The sequence below is a fragment of the Acanthochromis polyacanthus genome, chromosome 6, assembly GCF_021347895.1.
Source record: "Acanthochromis polyacanthus isolate Apoly-LR-REF ecotype Palm Island chromosome 6, KAUST_Apoly_ChrSc, whole genome shotgun sequence".
NCBI lineage: Eukaryota > Metazoa > Chordata > Actinopteri > Pomacentridae > Acanthochromis > Acanthochromis polyacanthus.
The window spans coordinates 24459753-24477968 of record NC_067118.1 but is presented as its reverse complement, the minus strand read 5'-3'; the positions used below and the strand labels follow the sequence as shown (position 1 = coordinate 24477968).

The window sequence follows — 18216 nt, the reverse complement described above, 5'->3', positions numbered from 1 at the left end:
GCAAGCAAGGAAGCAAGCAAGCAAGCGGCGTGCACTTATCATTATTTGATAGCATGTTTAATGACAGATTGACAAAGGATTTGCAAATGCGAGCGGGCGTCTTTTTTTTTTTTTTTGCTAAGGTTGGGTTTCACTGTGTCTGCGATGCAACTTATGTGCATAATTTGATTTTTTTCAGCCCCAGCTATTAGAGGCGCTTTAGCAAAGTAACTTCGAGCTGGGAATAATGTGGGCACTCGTGATGTTTTCGAGTCAGACGGTGAGACGTTTGTGTCACAGCCAGACTGCAGAAACTAACAGTGGAAAGACTAATTTAGCCCTATGTGCTGGATGTGTTCCTCTTTTATTTCGTAAGGTCAACCAGGGATGGAGTCAAGCTTTATCAATGTCATTAGTGCAACAAAAAAATATGTTTACTCCCTTCATATAAACTGTGTTTGTCCATGTATGAGAATGCTGCTGTGATTAATATGTATGAGAGTCAGTTCAAGATTGTGCATATGTGTATGTGTGTGTGTGTGTGTGTGTGTGTGTGTGTGTGTGTGTGTGTGTGTGTGTGTGTGTGTGTGTGTAAAAAAAGCTGACTGTGTTCTGTAATTAGCCGTGACATGTTATATATACGGTGCGATTACGAGTGTTAATATGCAAACATCCAAAATCAATTAATATAAAGCATCCAAAGAATTATGGGTTTATTTCACTCAATTACCTGAGGTGTGTTATCTGAGGTAAATCAGTATTTAATAAATCTTGTATTCACATTAGAGAGAGCGAAAAACAGGAGCAGCTGACACATATTCTGATTTCCACCCACCACATTTTATGCACCTTTAAATGATGGGCGATAAGAATCGTATTAACCTCAGAAAGTTTGCACAGGCACTGGCAATTTTTTGTGTACTAACAATAAATCCGACATCGACTTTGACTTATTAGAGCAAATTATGGTCAGGGACAACTAATTTCCTTCTGTGACTACACTGATGATAGCATTTTTCTTTTAGTTAGCCTTGGGTGAATCTCGACTGGGTTGTGCTGATTCCTCAAAATGCACTTGTAGCCCAAATCTGCTCTGAATAATGATTTGTACCTACATATGGGGAATTGCTGTGGATGACATTAAGCCAAAACAACATGCATTTCCAATAAAACACGCTGCAATGTGTCCCCTTTAGTTAGTGAAACGCAGAGCCACCGCTTTAAATTTCAATTAATAGACACAAACAACCAATGGCGCCCTCATCTTTGTGTCTGCACGGCGCTCTGCTGCAGCTTAAGAACAATGCTTGCTTCAATTTAAAATAAGTTGCTCCTCTAAAACATAATGGCCCTGCAGACAAATCAGAGATCCATCGGCGAAGAAAGGCACTAAATAATTTATAGCTTTAATCTGCTCACTGAGGTGTGTGGTCTTTGACAGTAATTATAAATGCAGGGAGAAATTATAGCTGAATACTTTAACTGCATTAGGAGTCATCTGATGAACAACGTGATTGCCTGCTCATTTCCAACAATAGGGGGCAAGTTGGTGTCACAGCATTCAAATCACCACAGTGCCCATGTGCTTTTTCCCATTTACCATCAAATGTCAGTTGCCCGTTATAAAATAGAGATTTGATGGGTGGAGTTAATTGAGGACTTGATTGCTTGAAAAGAGATGAATTGCATAAAATGTTTATGAATTTAGAAGGCAATTATTTTTAATAGCCTTGAAATAATAGAGCTGGAGGAAATATGTTTAATTGTTATGATACCATCTTGCAGCAACAGCAGCGGCGTTCACAGGAAAGCAATAAAGTCTGACAAGAAGATATATCTTTGAAGTGTATCTAAAAGTCATAAGGTAAAAATAGAATGTGGTGTGCTGTACAGTCGGAGCATGCTGTCCTTTGTCTCGTATAGATTCTCCACAAATTAACAGAAATTGCTGCAGATAATAAAGATACCGGGAATTTTAATTGAAGCTACTTGCTTAATATATTCAGCATCCTTATGAACACATGCTGGGGAAACTGGATTTATTTATCTTGAAATAAATACATGATTGAATCCCGAGTAAATATTCAGTCATTATTCATTTATTGTTGTGCATTGTCCAAATAAGCTGAATTTGTGTTTGCGAGTGTACAAATTTCACATTTCTGCATGGTCAGTTGACAAAAAGACACTTATTATAGTATTTCTCATTAAAACTGTACTGTCTGAATCATTGCGTCATCTGTACAGTGTGCACTGCAAACACACAATCAAAAAGCACAAAAAATACAAGCCATTATCAAATGTTAACTCTTTATTCGAATAAGTAAAAAAAGGTGCAGGTATCACAGGTATCATCTGTCTTGTTGTTATCCTTGTTGCATGAAACGCACTGTTTTTTTTCTTCTAAAATATATTTACATGTGAAATATCCTTGTTTCCAAACTGTCTAATTATTTTTTTGAGTCATGTACAGAATCCGAGTCTAAACTGGTGATTAAACATTTATTAAAGTGCTTCTTTTTCCTCTTCTATCATTGCAACACAAAACATCTTTACAGAGCAATACACTGTACAGGTCTCCATGTGTGTTCTCATGTTTCAGGCTGCCTGTTTAACCAGCTGCACGTCTGCGCAGGTGAACTGTATCACACAGGTTGTAAAGTACAATTAGTTCATTATTTTGTCTTTGAAATACAATTGAAACTTGACATATCATACAAATAAATAGTAGTCATAGCCAGGGCTATTGCATGCAAACATCTGCAATTATGTTTCTTCAAGCAGTAATACATTTCATTACTGGTGATGCATTTGAGCAGGGTGCAAAAGTATCTCTTAGTGTTTCCTTACACAATCTCTAACCAGTGTGTCTTTGCTGTACTCCATGTAATTTTTTAAACGTCATAATGATGCACACTACACAATGCTAATTGAAAAATGGTTGAAATATCTGACCCGTGTATTAAAATTAAAAAAAAAAGAATGAAGAAAAGGAAAAACGTGACAACAATATGAAAACTACTCCTTGTCCATTTCCACATATTGTGAATGGTTGTCGGGGGATTTGCTATGAGTTTTACTCAAATGGAGTTTGACTGCGTGATTACTTGCAAATGTCCGACAGCAGAGCTTACATTTGAACTTCGAGTCAATGTCCTCCTCTGTGACAAGAGCCTCTGTGGCTCTGACGCTGAGGGCCTTGGACAGTTCTGGCTCCTCCACCTTTGTCTGATGCTCTACCGGCATTTTGCACATGTCTTTGATTTGGAACCCGAGATGGGATTCCAGATGGGAAATGAATGCGGTCGGTGACCTAAACTGGGAAGCACAGTCATTGCAGTAGAACACCGGGTGGCCCGTGTCCATGTTCTTCAGAAATTTGGTCCCTCCTGTTTTCCGCAGTTGGTATTTTACGTTTGCTAACCAATGGCTTATGGTGGTCATCGACAATCCGGTGAACTTGGAGATGTGCATCCGTTCCTGAGGGCCGAGATCCGAGAGCAAATACTTTCCCTCAGAGGTCTGGAAGAGGCTGGAGGCGAACTGAGCTTGCAGGATGAGAAGATGGCGAGGATTCCAGTTGGACTGTCTACCTTTACGCTTGTGGACGGAGTAACCTCGGCGGACACGTCCTCAAAGCGTCTAACATCCGATTCCAGTTTCATAGTCGGAATCCTTGATGGTAATGAGGGTTTTGGCGTGGTGGCTTTAGGAAGAACTTTAACCATGTCAGCTATGTCAGAAAGAGCATATTTCTGTGGCATCGGGGTGGAGGGCTGCAGTAACAAGGAACTGGCCTTGCTGTGTTTAGATTTCGTCAGGTCTATTGGCTGGTCATTGCTAACAAAGAGAAAGCTGTTATCAGGCCTATTTCTTACAGGTTTTCCGAGCATTAAAGCTGGTTTCTCGCTGCTACGGTTAATGTCAGCAAAAATAGACTGTGTGTGAGCAGATAGTTTATCTACTCTTGAGTTATTGGGCTTATTTGCTTTGCCCAGATGATTGTTCAGAACTGACTGCAGTGCACTAAGAGGGTTTATGCCAAGTATATCCGGAGTGTCACTGAGAGGCTCTGAAGTAGTGCTGCGTCCATTGCTGGCAGTGGGACTCGGTGTCTTGCCTCTGTCAGAGAAATCTGGGCTCAACTTCTCTTTGATCGTTTCGCTCCCTTCATTCACACAGTCTGCATCAAGCTTTGAAGAGGAAGAGGAATCATCCTGACAATCGCTGTCATCATTCTCCAGCAGATCAAACTTAATATTCTGACTTTCTTTACCATCGCTAATGCCAACCTTTTCTTTTTGATGTCCATGTTTTGATGCTGTCCCTGGGGAGCCTCAACTCCCACAGCACTGTGGTATAACTTTCCCTTTGGGGCAATCGGTCTCAGCTTGTGGTTAAATGTCTGCTTTAGCTGAGTAGGGGGAGATGCGGAGAGAGGGGTGCTTTTGATGATGCCAGAGAGCTGATAGGCAGCGTGAATGCTCGGGTAGGCGCTCCAGCTTGGTGTCCCCGTTTGAGCTTTATTGATGGCAGAGGCCACTGTGTTGGCTAAAGATTTAAGAATGTCCCCTCCTCCACCTGAGTCCTGTTCAAGATCCTCCTCGCGGAGATAAGGGTACTTAAAAGCCCCATTGCCTGCCTTTTGATCTTCACTCTCTTGCTTGTCATCTTTAGTTTCAGTTTCTTCCATTTTGTCTGATGGGCCTTCCCCCTGGCTATCCTTCTCACTGCTCCCAGGGGAAGGGTTTTTTGGAGACACTTTTTCTCCCTCAGTGTCACTGGCGGCAGACTCAGCTAAACCCTGGATCTTCTCTACGGCCAGGGGGTCAAGCGCTAACTGTTTACCCTTTTTAGACGCTGAGTTTGTAACTTTGATGAAGTGTCCAGTGACCATCATATGCGTGGTGAGTTGCTGAAGGGTGTCGTGGGAGCTTCCGCACTCCATGCATTTGAGAATCTGAGACTTGCATGTCTCAAACTGCCAGGTGTAGCTCGCTCCGTTCTGATATCCATAGCGGCTGTTGTTGGCATTTGAAATGGTGGCGGCCCGTTGTGCCTCAGTGTAGCCGGCTACACCAGTCGTGGAGTCCGGGGAGCAGGGTCTTGTTGTTTCGAAGGCTCGTTTCTTTGCTGGTGGCAATAATTTGGGCGTGATTACTGGGATTGGCTCTTTTAAAGGCACTTTTTGGTAATGCTTAGTTTTAATCATATGGACGCTCAAATCCTGGAGTGAGTCAAAAGAATGACCACAAAACATGCATTTCAAAACTTTCTGTGCGTCCTCTTTGCCCTCCATGTCTTGCAAATTTCGCTTCCGAGATTTCGAGGACGAGGCAGAGGAGTTGCTCTGTTTGTTGTGGTTGTTGTCTTGGTAGTGTCCGCTCTTGTTCATGTGGACCGTCAGCTCCACAAGAGTGTCATAAGCTGCGCTACAATCTTTACAGCGAAATCGGCTGGCTCCTGTGAAAACCGAGCCGCAGGGTTTGGTGGTTTGCCTGTAAAGGTGGACAGAACTAAAGAGGTTGGGTTTGGATGCAGGCTTTGGGGAGAGTGTTTGCTGCAGGGTCTTAGAGAGCGCATCCTGGTGCCAATCAAACTCACTCTTGGTGCTTCCATTGGTGCTGTCACAGTTGGCTTTGCTGGTGTTTTTGCCTATTTTCAAGTCCATCCCAATCCCTGTCCAGTAGGAATCTGAGAGAAAGTTTGCATAGGCTGCCCTCATTTTCTCTAAGCTGCTGCCCATCTCCTCTTTATGTTTGGAGCTGCGACTCTCTTCATCCCTCTGGCTCTCAGGTGGCGATGAGGTTTTGAAGTCTGAGAGTCTGTCGCTGCTGTCGCTAAGGCGGGATTCCAACTCTGCCTCTTGATTGGAAAAGACACTAATGGGAGAGTTCTGGTTGCTATACGTGTTAATGCTCTTATTGTCTAGCTCTCTGTCCTCAGACACTTTGGGGCTGGCCTTCTCAGAGCATTCCTCTTCAGTCTGAGCGTTGTTCTCTCCGTCTTCTTCAGGGATGGAGTCCTGAAGAGCTGGGTCTTCATCAGGCATGTACACTGGAAAACACAGAGAGATGGAAAATACCATTAAAATACAACATGTGACCTCTGTTTAATGCATTTATAATGTCAGTTACATTTTAAACTATTTACACAACCTATACAGCACCAGATATAAGCCATTTGACGAAGCTAACTGCTGCTGCTTTGTGCGTTGGGAGGTTAGTGCAGGTGGACATAATGTTTCTCCAAACAGACTGCTGCTGGTGTAACAGCACCATTTGATTCACGACAGACCATTGACTTAGTGCTGCGTCCAAGGTTTTCCTGGCCTCAAGTTGAGATGTTTACACCAATCATTGGCTACTGAGTGACAAAAGGAAATTGATTCTTCTGGGGCCTGTAAAGTGTTATTGCAAATGACCTATTCCATAGTGATTATGGATGCCTCAAAACTGCAATGAAAATGTAAGCCTTCTGTTCTGGATAACATCTCGGCTCCCTGAAGCTACACGTGAGGAATGGCTTCACATAAACTCAGATATTCTAATGTCCCGCATTGATCTAGAAATAAATTAAAAGGCCTGACTGAAAAAGATGAGAAAACATTACTTCTCAAGACAATTTAGCCACCATTAGAAAGTTTCAGCGTTCTGCAGCTCAACATCAGGGAGCTGATTTTGTTGACAGCAAAGATAAAAAATGTGTTGCAAATGTGAATGCTGGTCCTGATGTAGATGCTGATCGTGCTGGTGGAAAAACCGATTCAATTATCAGTGTTAAAACTAGACAATTATACAAAATTTCAGAAGATTACTGGCAATCTGTCACGTCATTATATTTTCCCTGACAGTCTCATAAACAGCAATTACTTCTTTCATTATTCACCTGTTCATTCTCTCAACTCATAGAGCACAAACATTATTGCTTCAATTAACAGATAATTAAACAACAGTATTTCTAATTGACACATTTCCCATCATCCAATTAGTGGAAACTCTGACTCAGCATAGAGGGTATTTCATGTGGCTGCAGGGTCTGCTTGGCATAATATGAAACGCAGCTAGAGAAGATTAAAACAACCTTTCTGACAATAACTGTTGGAGATGATTATAAATCTAACCACCCAGCAACCCACGTCAACAACATCACAACCAGTGTTTGTGTATCTTTTGAAGACATCCTGCAATAAATGCAGTTTGTCAGAGATGTCACATATCTGAGATATTTTCCGCCTCATAGTCATGCTGGAAAATGTGCATTTTGGGAGAGACGTGGCAGATGTACTCTGAGTTAAATATGAATAGGACATAACAGCCCTGTCCAGGCACTTATGCATTTCATGTGGTTAATATTCTCTTCTGAATAGAGGGCACTCCATGAGGGGATGGCTGAAGCCGAGCACTCAGGAGTCCCACACTGGGCAGCCCATAGAATGTCTTCATCTTCTTTGCCTTCTGAAAATAAGACTCTTTTTTTTTTTTTATCAATATTTCACAAGTGCCTCAAGAGAAACCCCGGAGATGAGCTGCTTGCCAGCTAATGGATGGAGATGGAGATGGGATTCGGACTTTCAAAACAAACACGGAGAATGGGGCCTGCCGAACAAGAGCCTGCACACACTCACACACCCAAGAGTCCCAATGTGCTGTGACCTTGATCCACCGCAAGAGAGATGTTTTGATTGGCCAGCCGAGATCAGTGATGGCCTCCAAAACACCCTTGATGCTAAGGGAGAGAGTTGTCAAGAGCACAGAGGTATGTTTTATTTATAGTCTTATATATAGTATTCACAGTGAAGGAGAACACCAATGGCTATGACAAGCTCCCACTTGACGTCCTCTCCCTTCAAAGTCGTCACTTAGACAGAAAGACGGGCAAAGAATGTGCACCAAAGTGGGGAGATGAGCGTTTTTCCAGTCCAGTGGTGGTTAAGTAGAAGCTGCTCATTTCTAGGACACACCATAGTTTAAAGTAAAGGCTATTTCCTGCATATTTTATCTACTTTACAGATAGCCTAAAAGACATTCACTTTCACCGACATTGTAAAGAACATAGCTTCCTAAAAATAACAGTGGAAATCCAACAGCAAGAGTGCAAAAAAGATAAAATAAAAAAAAAATCTGTGATGGTGGAATATTGTAAAACCTAAAAACAGTCAAAATAATTACAGAAAATGTTCAAAAACTGCAAAAATAACAGCAAATATATGTAAAATAATTAGATTTTAAGCAACTGAGCAAAACTATGTTACTTTATGGTAACACATTGTAAAAAAATAATTACAATCTGCAAAAACAGATTTTGTATGACTTTTTTCTGTGATTTTAATGGGGATTATATGTAATTTACCAAAAGAGACAAAATTTGTAAAATAACTCTAAAAAAATGATTTGCCATTTTTCAAGCCTTTCAAAAAAAGACAAAAATCTGGAAAACAATGACACATTCTGCTGATTTAAATACAATAAAAATCTATATATTTTCCAGTCAAATGTTGGAAAAAAAACAAATGACCATTTGTAAAAATCTAAATGTTTGATGTGGACATTATGTACAGTTTTAGCCAATGTTTCTATGGATTTTTTCTTTACTCGTTTGTTATGTAACACTCAATAACAAAGGGAAAATATGTAAAATAACAGTAGTGTGTAATTTTTACCTTTTTTAATTTATTTATTTTTACTGTGTACTCGATTAGTAGAATAAATGTGCAGTTTACAGACGCAGGATAAAAACTGTCTTCCTGGAAAGAACTACTCATAGTTATATCAGTTTTAATGTGACTGTTTGTACTTATCTTGGTATTTGAGGATGGAATTGACAGAGATTAACAGCTGCCCTTCCTCCTGTTCTATGCCTTTCTATCAGATGCCCTAAGTAGCAGACATCCAGAGGCACCAATTAACCTTCTAGAAGGGATCACTCCAAGATACCCGCATGTCTAACTCCGCTTCTCACACCATTTGTAACTAGGCTTTGCCAGCTCTTGATCCACCACAGTACCGCTGCCATGCCAAGCTGCATTACTCTGTAATACTAGATCAGATTCAAGGGCAATGGCAAAGCAACACAGCATCTACTCAGGATTATTACATTACGACAAACAAGTTTGTCAAGAACACAGAATAAACAACAGATGTGCACCATAAAAGTAGAACTTGTGCATCCTCTTGTAAAACAAAAGTCACCAGCTTTTGCTCTTTTTAGGGCATGTTTTTGTGTGTTAGGAAGAGGAAAGTGTCTGCTTTGAAAATGTTGTCTCTGAGTCCAACAAGGCAACTCCCAGTCTAACTAGCCTTACGAAACAAGAGGCTGGCATGCCATGCCTGAGATTTAGCATGTCATAAACTGCTGTAAAGCCTCCAATCTGTGTCACTACAAATTTATATCTTCAGACAGAGATATGCAAAGGTCAAAAAACCTGAGGTGTCCATCATAAATCAGGTGGTTGAAGTGTTTATAACCTTTATCCGTTAGAACAGACTCTTGGCATAGCAAGGCATGGATTTACAGAAGCAGCAGCCTGTTTCTGAGCCAAAAGGCTTTTTCCCGACATCTCGAGAAACCAGCTAACTGCATAGAAAACAGTAGATTATATTTACTGCTACACTCATGGCAGCATGCTGTCTAAATGGATTGGTGCTAAAAGCCTAGATGACAATATATTTACAACTCAACTTTAAGCAGTAGTATCGTCATGGAGCTCGATCCTCCTCTGCTTTGTGTGAGTCTATTCAAACTGTGTCAATCACTGTAGAAATGCATGTGACAGCTGTAAAAGGGCATTCTGTTTCCTATATTAACATGCCAGTAGAAACTTTTGTAATGGTGAGAACATCAACATTTATCCCTCAGAAGGTCAACATTTCCTTCATTAATCTGACAAGCCACAGAGAGTTAGCAGCCTGAGGAGCTTAGCTAATGGACAGCTGCAATACCCATCGCAGGACTTTGAGAGTATCCGAGGTAACACTATCTTCAGAGAAGATTGGGTAATTCATAGGTGCCAGTGACAGGTCTGCACGTCTGTGCCACTTTCCCCAGTGCTCTCTAGTTGTCTCAAGCTACAGTTTTTGCTGCTCGCAAATCAATATCTCTTTTTACTTCTCATTGATTGCCTAGCGGTGGGACCAACCTAAGCAGGACTGTTATGACATTTCTAGATTTCCCCTGTCCTTGGAACAATCAATTACACGCACATGGCAATCAAAACCTCTTTGCAAAATGAACCTGCTCCATGACATTTTCATCTCCCGGATTTATGCCATGTGAAGAAAAAAAGAGAGAGAGGGAAAAAAAAAAGAGAGGCCTGCTGGATAGGCAGAGCACACACTAACAACGCAGGTCAGATCACTGAACAATCTCTGGGCTGTCTCAGTAAATGTAGTGCTGCGTGTCTGTTTCTCCTTTCTGCTTTCACTCACATGTAAGCAATGTACCCAGTTAATTGTGTCTGTACATTTAGAAACACTTAGTCACTGCGCTCATCTGTTGTTATAAATAGGTGTGAAATGTCAGTCAAAAAGTACTCGGCGTACAAAACAGAATTCCAAACAAAGTTGTGAAGTTCTTGTTTTTTGTTTTTTTTTGTGCTCGCAATGTTGGAAACAGGATGGTGTGTTTATAAAAGTCACCATGATTTCTTCAGCGAGCTATCATTAGAACGAGACACACACGCCACAAGGTTTAAAATTTGACAGTGATATCTGACTAACTCACTGAGAAGTGCACGTCAAGATCAAACAGATACATTGTCAGACATCCTGATGATCGTCTTGATGACACATCTGAAGTTAATTCTGAACCGAATCACATGAGAAATGGTGAAGACCTAATTCTGAGCCCCGAAGCCATCTGTAAAGATCTGTAAACACCTCTGTCTTCATTGTTCCCTGTCAGGAAACAGTCTCCCCGAGCCCAAGGACACTGCAGAGTAAAGAGAGAACAATTGCACTCAGGCTGCTCTCTTTGACAAAATTTTTCTGGAGGTTAATTGATATCACAGAATGAAAGTGTTTGCGACTCGCTTTTAAATAGGAATGTGTCATTAGATCCCATCTGACCCATTATTTCGTTTGTGTTAAATGACGGCGACGACACTCTTAACAGACTTCAAAACTCTGCAGACAGACTGTAACTGAGTCTATATCGTGTTGTATTTAGCTGCAAATGGTTAGCAGTACTGGTGCATATTCGGGTAAAAAGAAAAAGGACAAGAAAATAGATTAGATAATGTGGAGTGGGTTTAAAAGCAGCCATGAACCCCCACAAAGTGGCTTTGCTGGATCTTTCTGAGGCTTTGACTGCAAAACCATGAGACGGAAACACTCGTCTGTAATTTTTGTATGCATGAAGGAGATGTTACTTAAAGCGCATTACGTACTTCACTAAACACAAGCTATTCATGCAGATAAATGCCTTGCTTTCATACACCCTCAACTTTAATATTTAATAGTCTAATATAATAAAATGAAAACTCGCAGCTCAAAAAAGACATGGACAACTTGAGGACAGATTGTGAACACAACAAATGGCACAATGTGCTCAGATGGACCCAGAGCCAGATTAATATGATAGGATCGCAAATATGACACCATATCCTGCCATCTGGCTGTTCATTTGGGCAAAAATGATCACAATAATTATGGCAATTAATCAAAAATGTTTTCACAACCAACATTCTGTTAACTAAAAACACAGAGAACTTTGGAATGCACAATCAACACACTAATAAATACGAGGAAATATCGCACAGCCTTTGTACATGTTTAGTTTGAGTTATGGGAGCATTTTCACGTAACGATACAACTGTGGGAATTTCTAAAAGGCTGCCTTCGCATGTTGCATGGATGCTAATGTCGGTATTTACTGAGCCACATCAGATTGCAGAGCCTAACTCCAGGAGCCCCATCTCTCCATGATGTCACCGAGCGACGCTGCTCCTTTTGATGCCTACTAGAAGCTTCTGCTCCGAGACGCATCAGTCGGCCCGCTGCCTAATTGGAAGTGAGCGGTGGGAGAGCATTGCAATCTGCACTCTAGCACCTAAGTCATCACTTTGAACGTGCCACAGCCGCCACATCACATGCAGTTGCCTGGTGTTGCATCTCACCAAAGGGTCCCCTATCAGCACCGGAAGAGACAATTATACATGCAACATTCCCACCCCGCCTCATAGACTTTTTAAAAAACACTAGCAGCACAAAGCCACATGAATATCTGCTGTGAGGATACATTAAAATAATAAATACATGGGTAGAACTGGTCTTTAGTGAGGCAGTCTTAAAGGGTGTGTTTACCTGAATTAAAAAAAATCTCACATTAGCTCACTTTCTTCTGGGAGCAACCAGACACACAGATAGGTTTTATTTGTCAAGGTTTGGCACTAGTGTTGAGTACATACATACATTTACTCAAGTCCAATTTGAAGTTACTAGTATAGAAAACCCTGTTAACATCAGCTCCACTTTTGATAACTCTAATAATAAAGAACATATTAATGCAGCTCCTATGATACTGCAGTGATTTCAGACTGTAACCCTATAAACAAGGGTCAACCTGCACATTTAAGGCTTTAACTTCTCTGTTGTAGGAACACTTTATTGACACCATTTCCATACTTTTCACAGTCAAACTCTGCCAAATTTTGAATTCAGGATATTTCCCAGTAATTGAGCATTTTATGATATACTTTTGCTTGGGAAAATGATCTGAATGTTTCTCCCTCCATTGCAAATGTGAGCACCACAGACAGAGTTTCATTGCACTGAAGGAGACGGATATCCCAAAAACCCAAACTATCTGCCTGAGATGCCACTAAGCAAGAAAATATATGTTGCAGCAATTTGAGTGAGTCGATACTTTAAATTACTGTCGCGCAGTTGTGTATGAGCAGTAAAAAAAAAATGCACTGTACACAGCACGACTGTCTGCTGCTGGTCCTCTCTTGCTAACAGGCGAAGGTAAATATAAACAATATGAAGAGCATATAGGATAACGTTACAACTGAAGAGGCTTAAAAGCCTCAGTGTGTATTTGCCAGATTATAGATGATCTTTTCTGCCCTGACTGATAAAGTTCCAGTTGGTGGAGCAGAAGCAGGGCGGCTTCAGCTCCAGTGTATATTCCACTAGCAGGAGGGGAGCAGCCTCGCGCCGCTCTGTCACTTGGTTTCTGAAGAGCCTGTGACACGGCTCTCCAGGAGCGACATGATGAGGTCTGATGGTTCCTTTCTGCAGAATAGCAGTTTACCCCTCATTCACCCTTATCAGAGAGTGAACCCATCATCTTACAGTACGCCACTCAAACCGCTTCGCATATTGGAGCTGACCAGTCGAGCAAACAGGGCGGTACTAATAAAGACCATCTTGCTTCGGTTCAAATTTCCCTGATTGAATGTCAGTCAGGAATGTTTGCGTGGCAGCAGGGAGGAAAGTGGGCCATCGTTTAAAGGACCACTGCCTTGAACACATAAGGCCTTTGTTCTAGTTTTTATGAGATACTGAGTGAAAGGTATGATGGCCTGTAGTCGCCTAACGTGCTGTTTGTTTTTCATGCCCACTCGCCCGACTAAATAAAGAGGTTTTCAATTCCAATTCAATCATTGTCTGTTGTTTTATAAAGATTTGCTTCATCGTAGGATTCATTTTTATTTTGCATCTGAGAGGCAATATCCAGGATTTAATTGCCTTTAATATTAAATTGGTCTTTTATTTCCTTGTGATTTCATTTCATGATATAATATGAAAGTATCCAAAGCCAGTGGCATGTCTGCCTCGCTCTGTGCTCCATGAACTGTGTTCCATTTAGGTCTCCCCTGAGACCACAAGATGTATATACAGCACATACAGTCCCCGCATCATAAACTTTGCATGAACCCTAAACACTGGCCCTCCCAAACAACAACAGCCCTCCATCAAGGTCAGGTCTTGATGAATCTGATAGTGCAGCTGGAAGAGACTGTGTGTATTCTATTAAAACAATCTGCATTTCACTAACTCGTCCCGCTCGCTCTGTCCCTGTATGGATCTTTCATTAGATTCTGGATGGGCTCCAGCCAAATCTTTCCTTGTACAAGCAGTTTTATGCAGTTTTCAGCAAAGGAAGGCATTTTTTTACATTCCAAGTTCATTAATAGTAGATTGCCACTTTTTCCCTTCATTAAATACAATGAGGCTACAGAGTGGATTTGCAGCTGAAGCATGGTACTGTCAGTTTCTAGTGGACCAAAGGCTGCTTCATGGCAAGCATAAAGGGAGAGAAGCAAGCCAGCCAAACCTGGAGCTCCGTGGGACAAGACAAGCAACAGTAAGAGAGGCAGAAATGCTTCAAAACAGCCCCGCTCCCTCCTATTCAGATTCATTTTAATGGCAAATTTATTGTCAAGTGTCCTCCACAAAATGATTAGGGCCCGCTGTTTTCTGAAAAGTGCAAACTTCTGGATTTGCCTGGTGCGCATTGTCACTTTGACAGCCCATTCTGAGAACAATGGCTGCCCAAATAGTGAAATGTGTTGGCATCCAATAGTTGAAAGTTTCCCCTCAAAACAGGCTTTCTGCTGTTTGTGGGTATTCTGCTGTGTTGATATCTAGATGTTGATTAGAATGAAAAAAGAAGCCAGTGAATTGGGCTCCCCAGAGCAGGCACATCAACCATTGTAAGAGATTGACAGTCACTCCATTGAGCCAATTATTTCTGTTCATAAGACCTGTTTCTATAAAAACTGGTTAAAGACTACAGTCATTGTTCGAGTGTCTGAATTAAACTACTGGTAGAATTCACAGAAAACCAACAGCCTTTAACGGCAGGACTGCCCACTTAGTGGAGCTTTTACTACATGAAATAATTACAGACATAATATTGTTTCCATTAACTCTTAAAGTTGAACACAGCACTTTTCAGAATGAATGCGTCAAAGGCAAATTATCCTCAATAAAAGGGAGCATAATAAAACCAGATGCAGTGCCCCATACCTGGCGAATGTATGTTCATTAATACCGCACTGCAAACACATCAAAGTTGTTCAAATATTACCACTGGAGAAGTCGGTGCAACAAAAATATTTTCTCTGTGCTATATCCTCATTTAGCCTACGAGTCAACGGCGTGACATTTCTAAGGTGTTCAGCTATAATGGAGGAGGAGTAGGTGCCGACTGCAAGACGAGTGCAGAGCCTTTTTATTCATTGCATGGGAGAAAGTGGTTAATTTATTGAAAAGAAGGTAGGCGGACGAAGCAGCGGAACGGAACTGATACCCTGCGTGGCTGTAGGTTGTGCACCGAGGGGGAGGAGAGAGGAGTGGAAGGGAGGCGGAGGGGGGAGAGAGAGGAGGAAAAAAAAGAAAAAAAAAAGGAGGTTGAGGGAGGCGGAGACCAGAGCGACAGAGGAACGGTTAATGGAAATGAGTGACAGGCTTTCAGAATGATTTACAACGGGTGGCGCTGCGGCAGAGCCAGCGCTTGATGGATGATCCTGAAAGACGGAGACGAACCATAAATCATGTCTTTGAATCATTGACAGAGATAAAGGAGGGGGAGAAAAAGCAATGGCATTGACGTTCATTCTTCCAATAATGTACATTGACGAGTTACACTACGGAGCCTTAATTAAAAAGTGAACACGGGTCTTCTCCCTCTCTCGACTCCCCCCCCCTCCACCATTCTCCTCCCTCCCACCTCCACCCCCCTCGCGGGCTTGCGCTCCTCCATCCTTCTCTTCTCTATTGCGATATCAATGGTAATTAAAGATGCAGTATCCCCGGCCCCTGTCCCATAGCCACTTCCTCCGGCTTCCCGCAGCAGCCAGATTAGATAAGTGCTCTGCTAAAAGATAATGTCACCCCTCAACAATATCAATGTGGGTCTGGCCCATTTGTTTCTACATCTGTAAACACACACATAAGCCCAGATGAGAGGGAGAAGAACGGAGGGAGGGGGGGGGAGGAAGGAGGGAGGGAGGGAGGGGTAGGTTTATTTCATTAAAGAGGAAAACAGAGCAAATGAATGGAGAGGAGGAAAGAAAAAAAACTAAACACAAATACCCCCCAGTTACATATGTTAGCATGTTAACCTACAAAACAAGCATTCAGCAATATTAGATTTTTTTTTTCTTTCCTCCCACTGAATCCATTTTGCCAGCATCCCACTCTTAAAAATTGTGTTGTTCTGTCTTGAGTGCAGATGGCACTTTGATAAGCAGGAGGAGCCCTGTAGGAGCACAGAGCCTGAATGAGTGGCATTCCACATCAGCTGAGCTCCCTTAAAGTGCACACAATAGAGCAATGAGGTGAAAGTAATCCTAAACATCTGTCTTATGTGTTCTACACGCACAGGCTGTTTGTTCAAGTTCTAGGAAAGACATTAGCAAGGAGGGAGAGAGACGGCGAGAGAGGAGGATATATCAATTCATGCACTAGTTCTCCAAAGGGATTAAGCAGGGCCTCTGTTGTCTGTCCTCTCACTGCTCTGGCAAACAAAATGGAGAAGACTGCCCCGTTAATGCAAATACCCCCTTTCATGGCACACTGTAGCAATCGAGTGCTCGCTCCAAATGAACACTTACAGTATTTCACCGCCGTTAGTTTCGATTAGGCTTGGGACTTTTATTATTATTTCTGTTATCGCATTGTAAAGCCGCTAATAATCTGGGAATTCGGAGAGTATTTCTGGGGCCTCGTGTCAGCCTGCTCTGCCCATGCGAGAGGAGACAAGTGTTGCAAACATAGCAGGCCTGGTGCACTGCCCTGTTTGAAGGCTGTGCAGGGAGATCGGGGGGCACTCGGTCGGCCCGCTGCGTATAGGGATATTCACCGACAAAAACTGAAAGACACAAAAAGCTGTCCGTCTCTCGCTCTCTCTCTCCCTCTCTCTGCGTCCCTCTCCAGCTGTGAGAAGACATTTTGGCACGCTAAAATGGAAATGAATACACAATGGTCATCTAGCATTGAAAAGATGTGGCAATAATATTGGTCCGGCAAAAGGCTGCCCTGCCCAGTGTGTTCGAGTGTGTGTGTGTGTGTGTGTGTGTGTGTGTGTGTGTGTGTGTGTGTGTGTGCATGTTTATGAATGATTCATGCTGCAGCTCAACACAAAAGCTCACACTCAGGCTTCGCACGATTTGAGAATCATTTTCATTTGAAGGCTTGAAATTGTTCATATCATGTTTGATCGCATCCTTGCATCAAAACACAGTTTGATGGACAAGGGAAATAATTACTTGTCATTCATGTGTCTGGGGTTTCTTTTCTCTCCTCTTTTGTTGCTGTTAAACATGTGCCTCTGTTAAACACTTTTTCTTCACCCAACTCCAAAACAATCCGACTCAACTTTCAAGTCGCCCTCAAAAAAATGAGAATGAAACAATTTCATTAAACGTACAAAAGGGAGAAAATAAATCTGTTAACTCCGCATTTCTGATAACTGACTGTTCGGCTGAATGAATCAAATGGTTTGAGCGTAATGAACTTCTCAGAGTCTCTGTCATTAGTGGACGATGGCTCTCGTTGATCTTAAATGGTCTTAAAAGATGATCCATACAGTAATGAAGCCAGCTCTGCTGCTGGCCTGCTGCCCAAGACAGGACATAATCAAAGTCACAGGGGATACGCTGGAGCTACTGTTACCAAATAACACCCCTCCACTTCCCTCCTTAAAGACTAAAATCTGTTTGTCATTACACTGTAGATGGCGAACGCTAAATATTCAAATTCATTGCATGTGCTTCGAGGCCGTCAGCTGGGACCACAGAGCAGCAGGACGGCTTCTAACCTACTGGGTCTTTTGGAAAAGCAGCGTGTAGTGTCCAAGGCCCACCCTCCTCCCAACTCTTCTGCTCGGACCACCCTGCTCGCCGCGTTACACTACATGACAGGAAGATGCTGCTCAGTCCTTGGACCCATCGCATTGTTTTTCTTGGACCATGGTGAAAGCAAATAGCAGCTAAAGGGCCCCGGCGCTCGCAGTAAAAACCAAAAACCCATGCAGTCATTCATCAAAGCCCAGACAACTTGCTACTCCCCCACCAACTACCAACCCCCCCTCAAGGCACGGCCATCTCCCCCTACTCTGGGTTTTAACTAGGACTCCAAATAATTCCAGAAATGACAAATGATACTTATATCTCTGGCCTGCGCCGAATCAATAAGCATGCAGAACAACTATCCATCTTGAGAGGTATCGACAGACGCAGCTCGACATCGCAGAGAAGCACTTGGTGGCTTTATTCAGGATCAGGAT

General features: G+C 42.2%; 1 protein-coding gene across 1 annotated transcript in view; it reads right to left on the bottom strand.

The window, feature by feature from the left end:
• Window positions 1-4032: 4032 nt before the first annotated feature.
• The window catches only part of LOC110948322 (teashirt homolog 2), a 38796-nt gene continuing 24612 nt past the window's right edge, over window positions 4033-18216 (bottom strand). The window contains exon 2 of the mRNA XM_022189802.2: window positions 4033-6036. Within this exon, the coding sequence (XP_022045494.2) occupies window positions 4154-6036 (1883 nt within the window). The 3' untranslated portion in view covers window positions 4033-4153. The remainder of the gene's footprint in view (window positions 6037-18216) is intronic.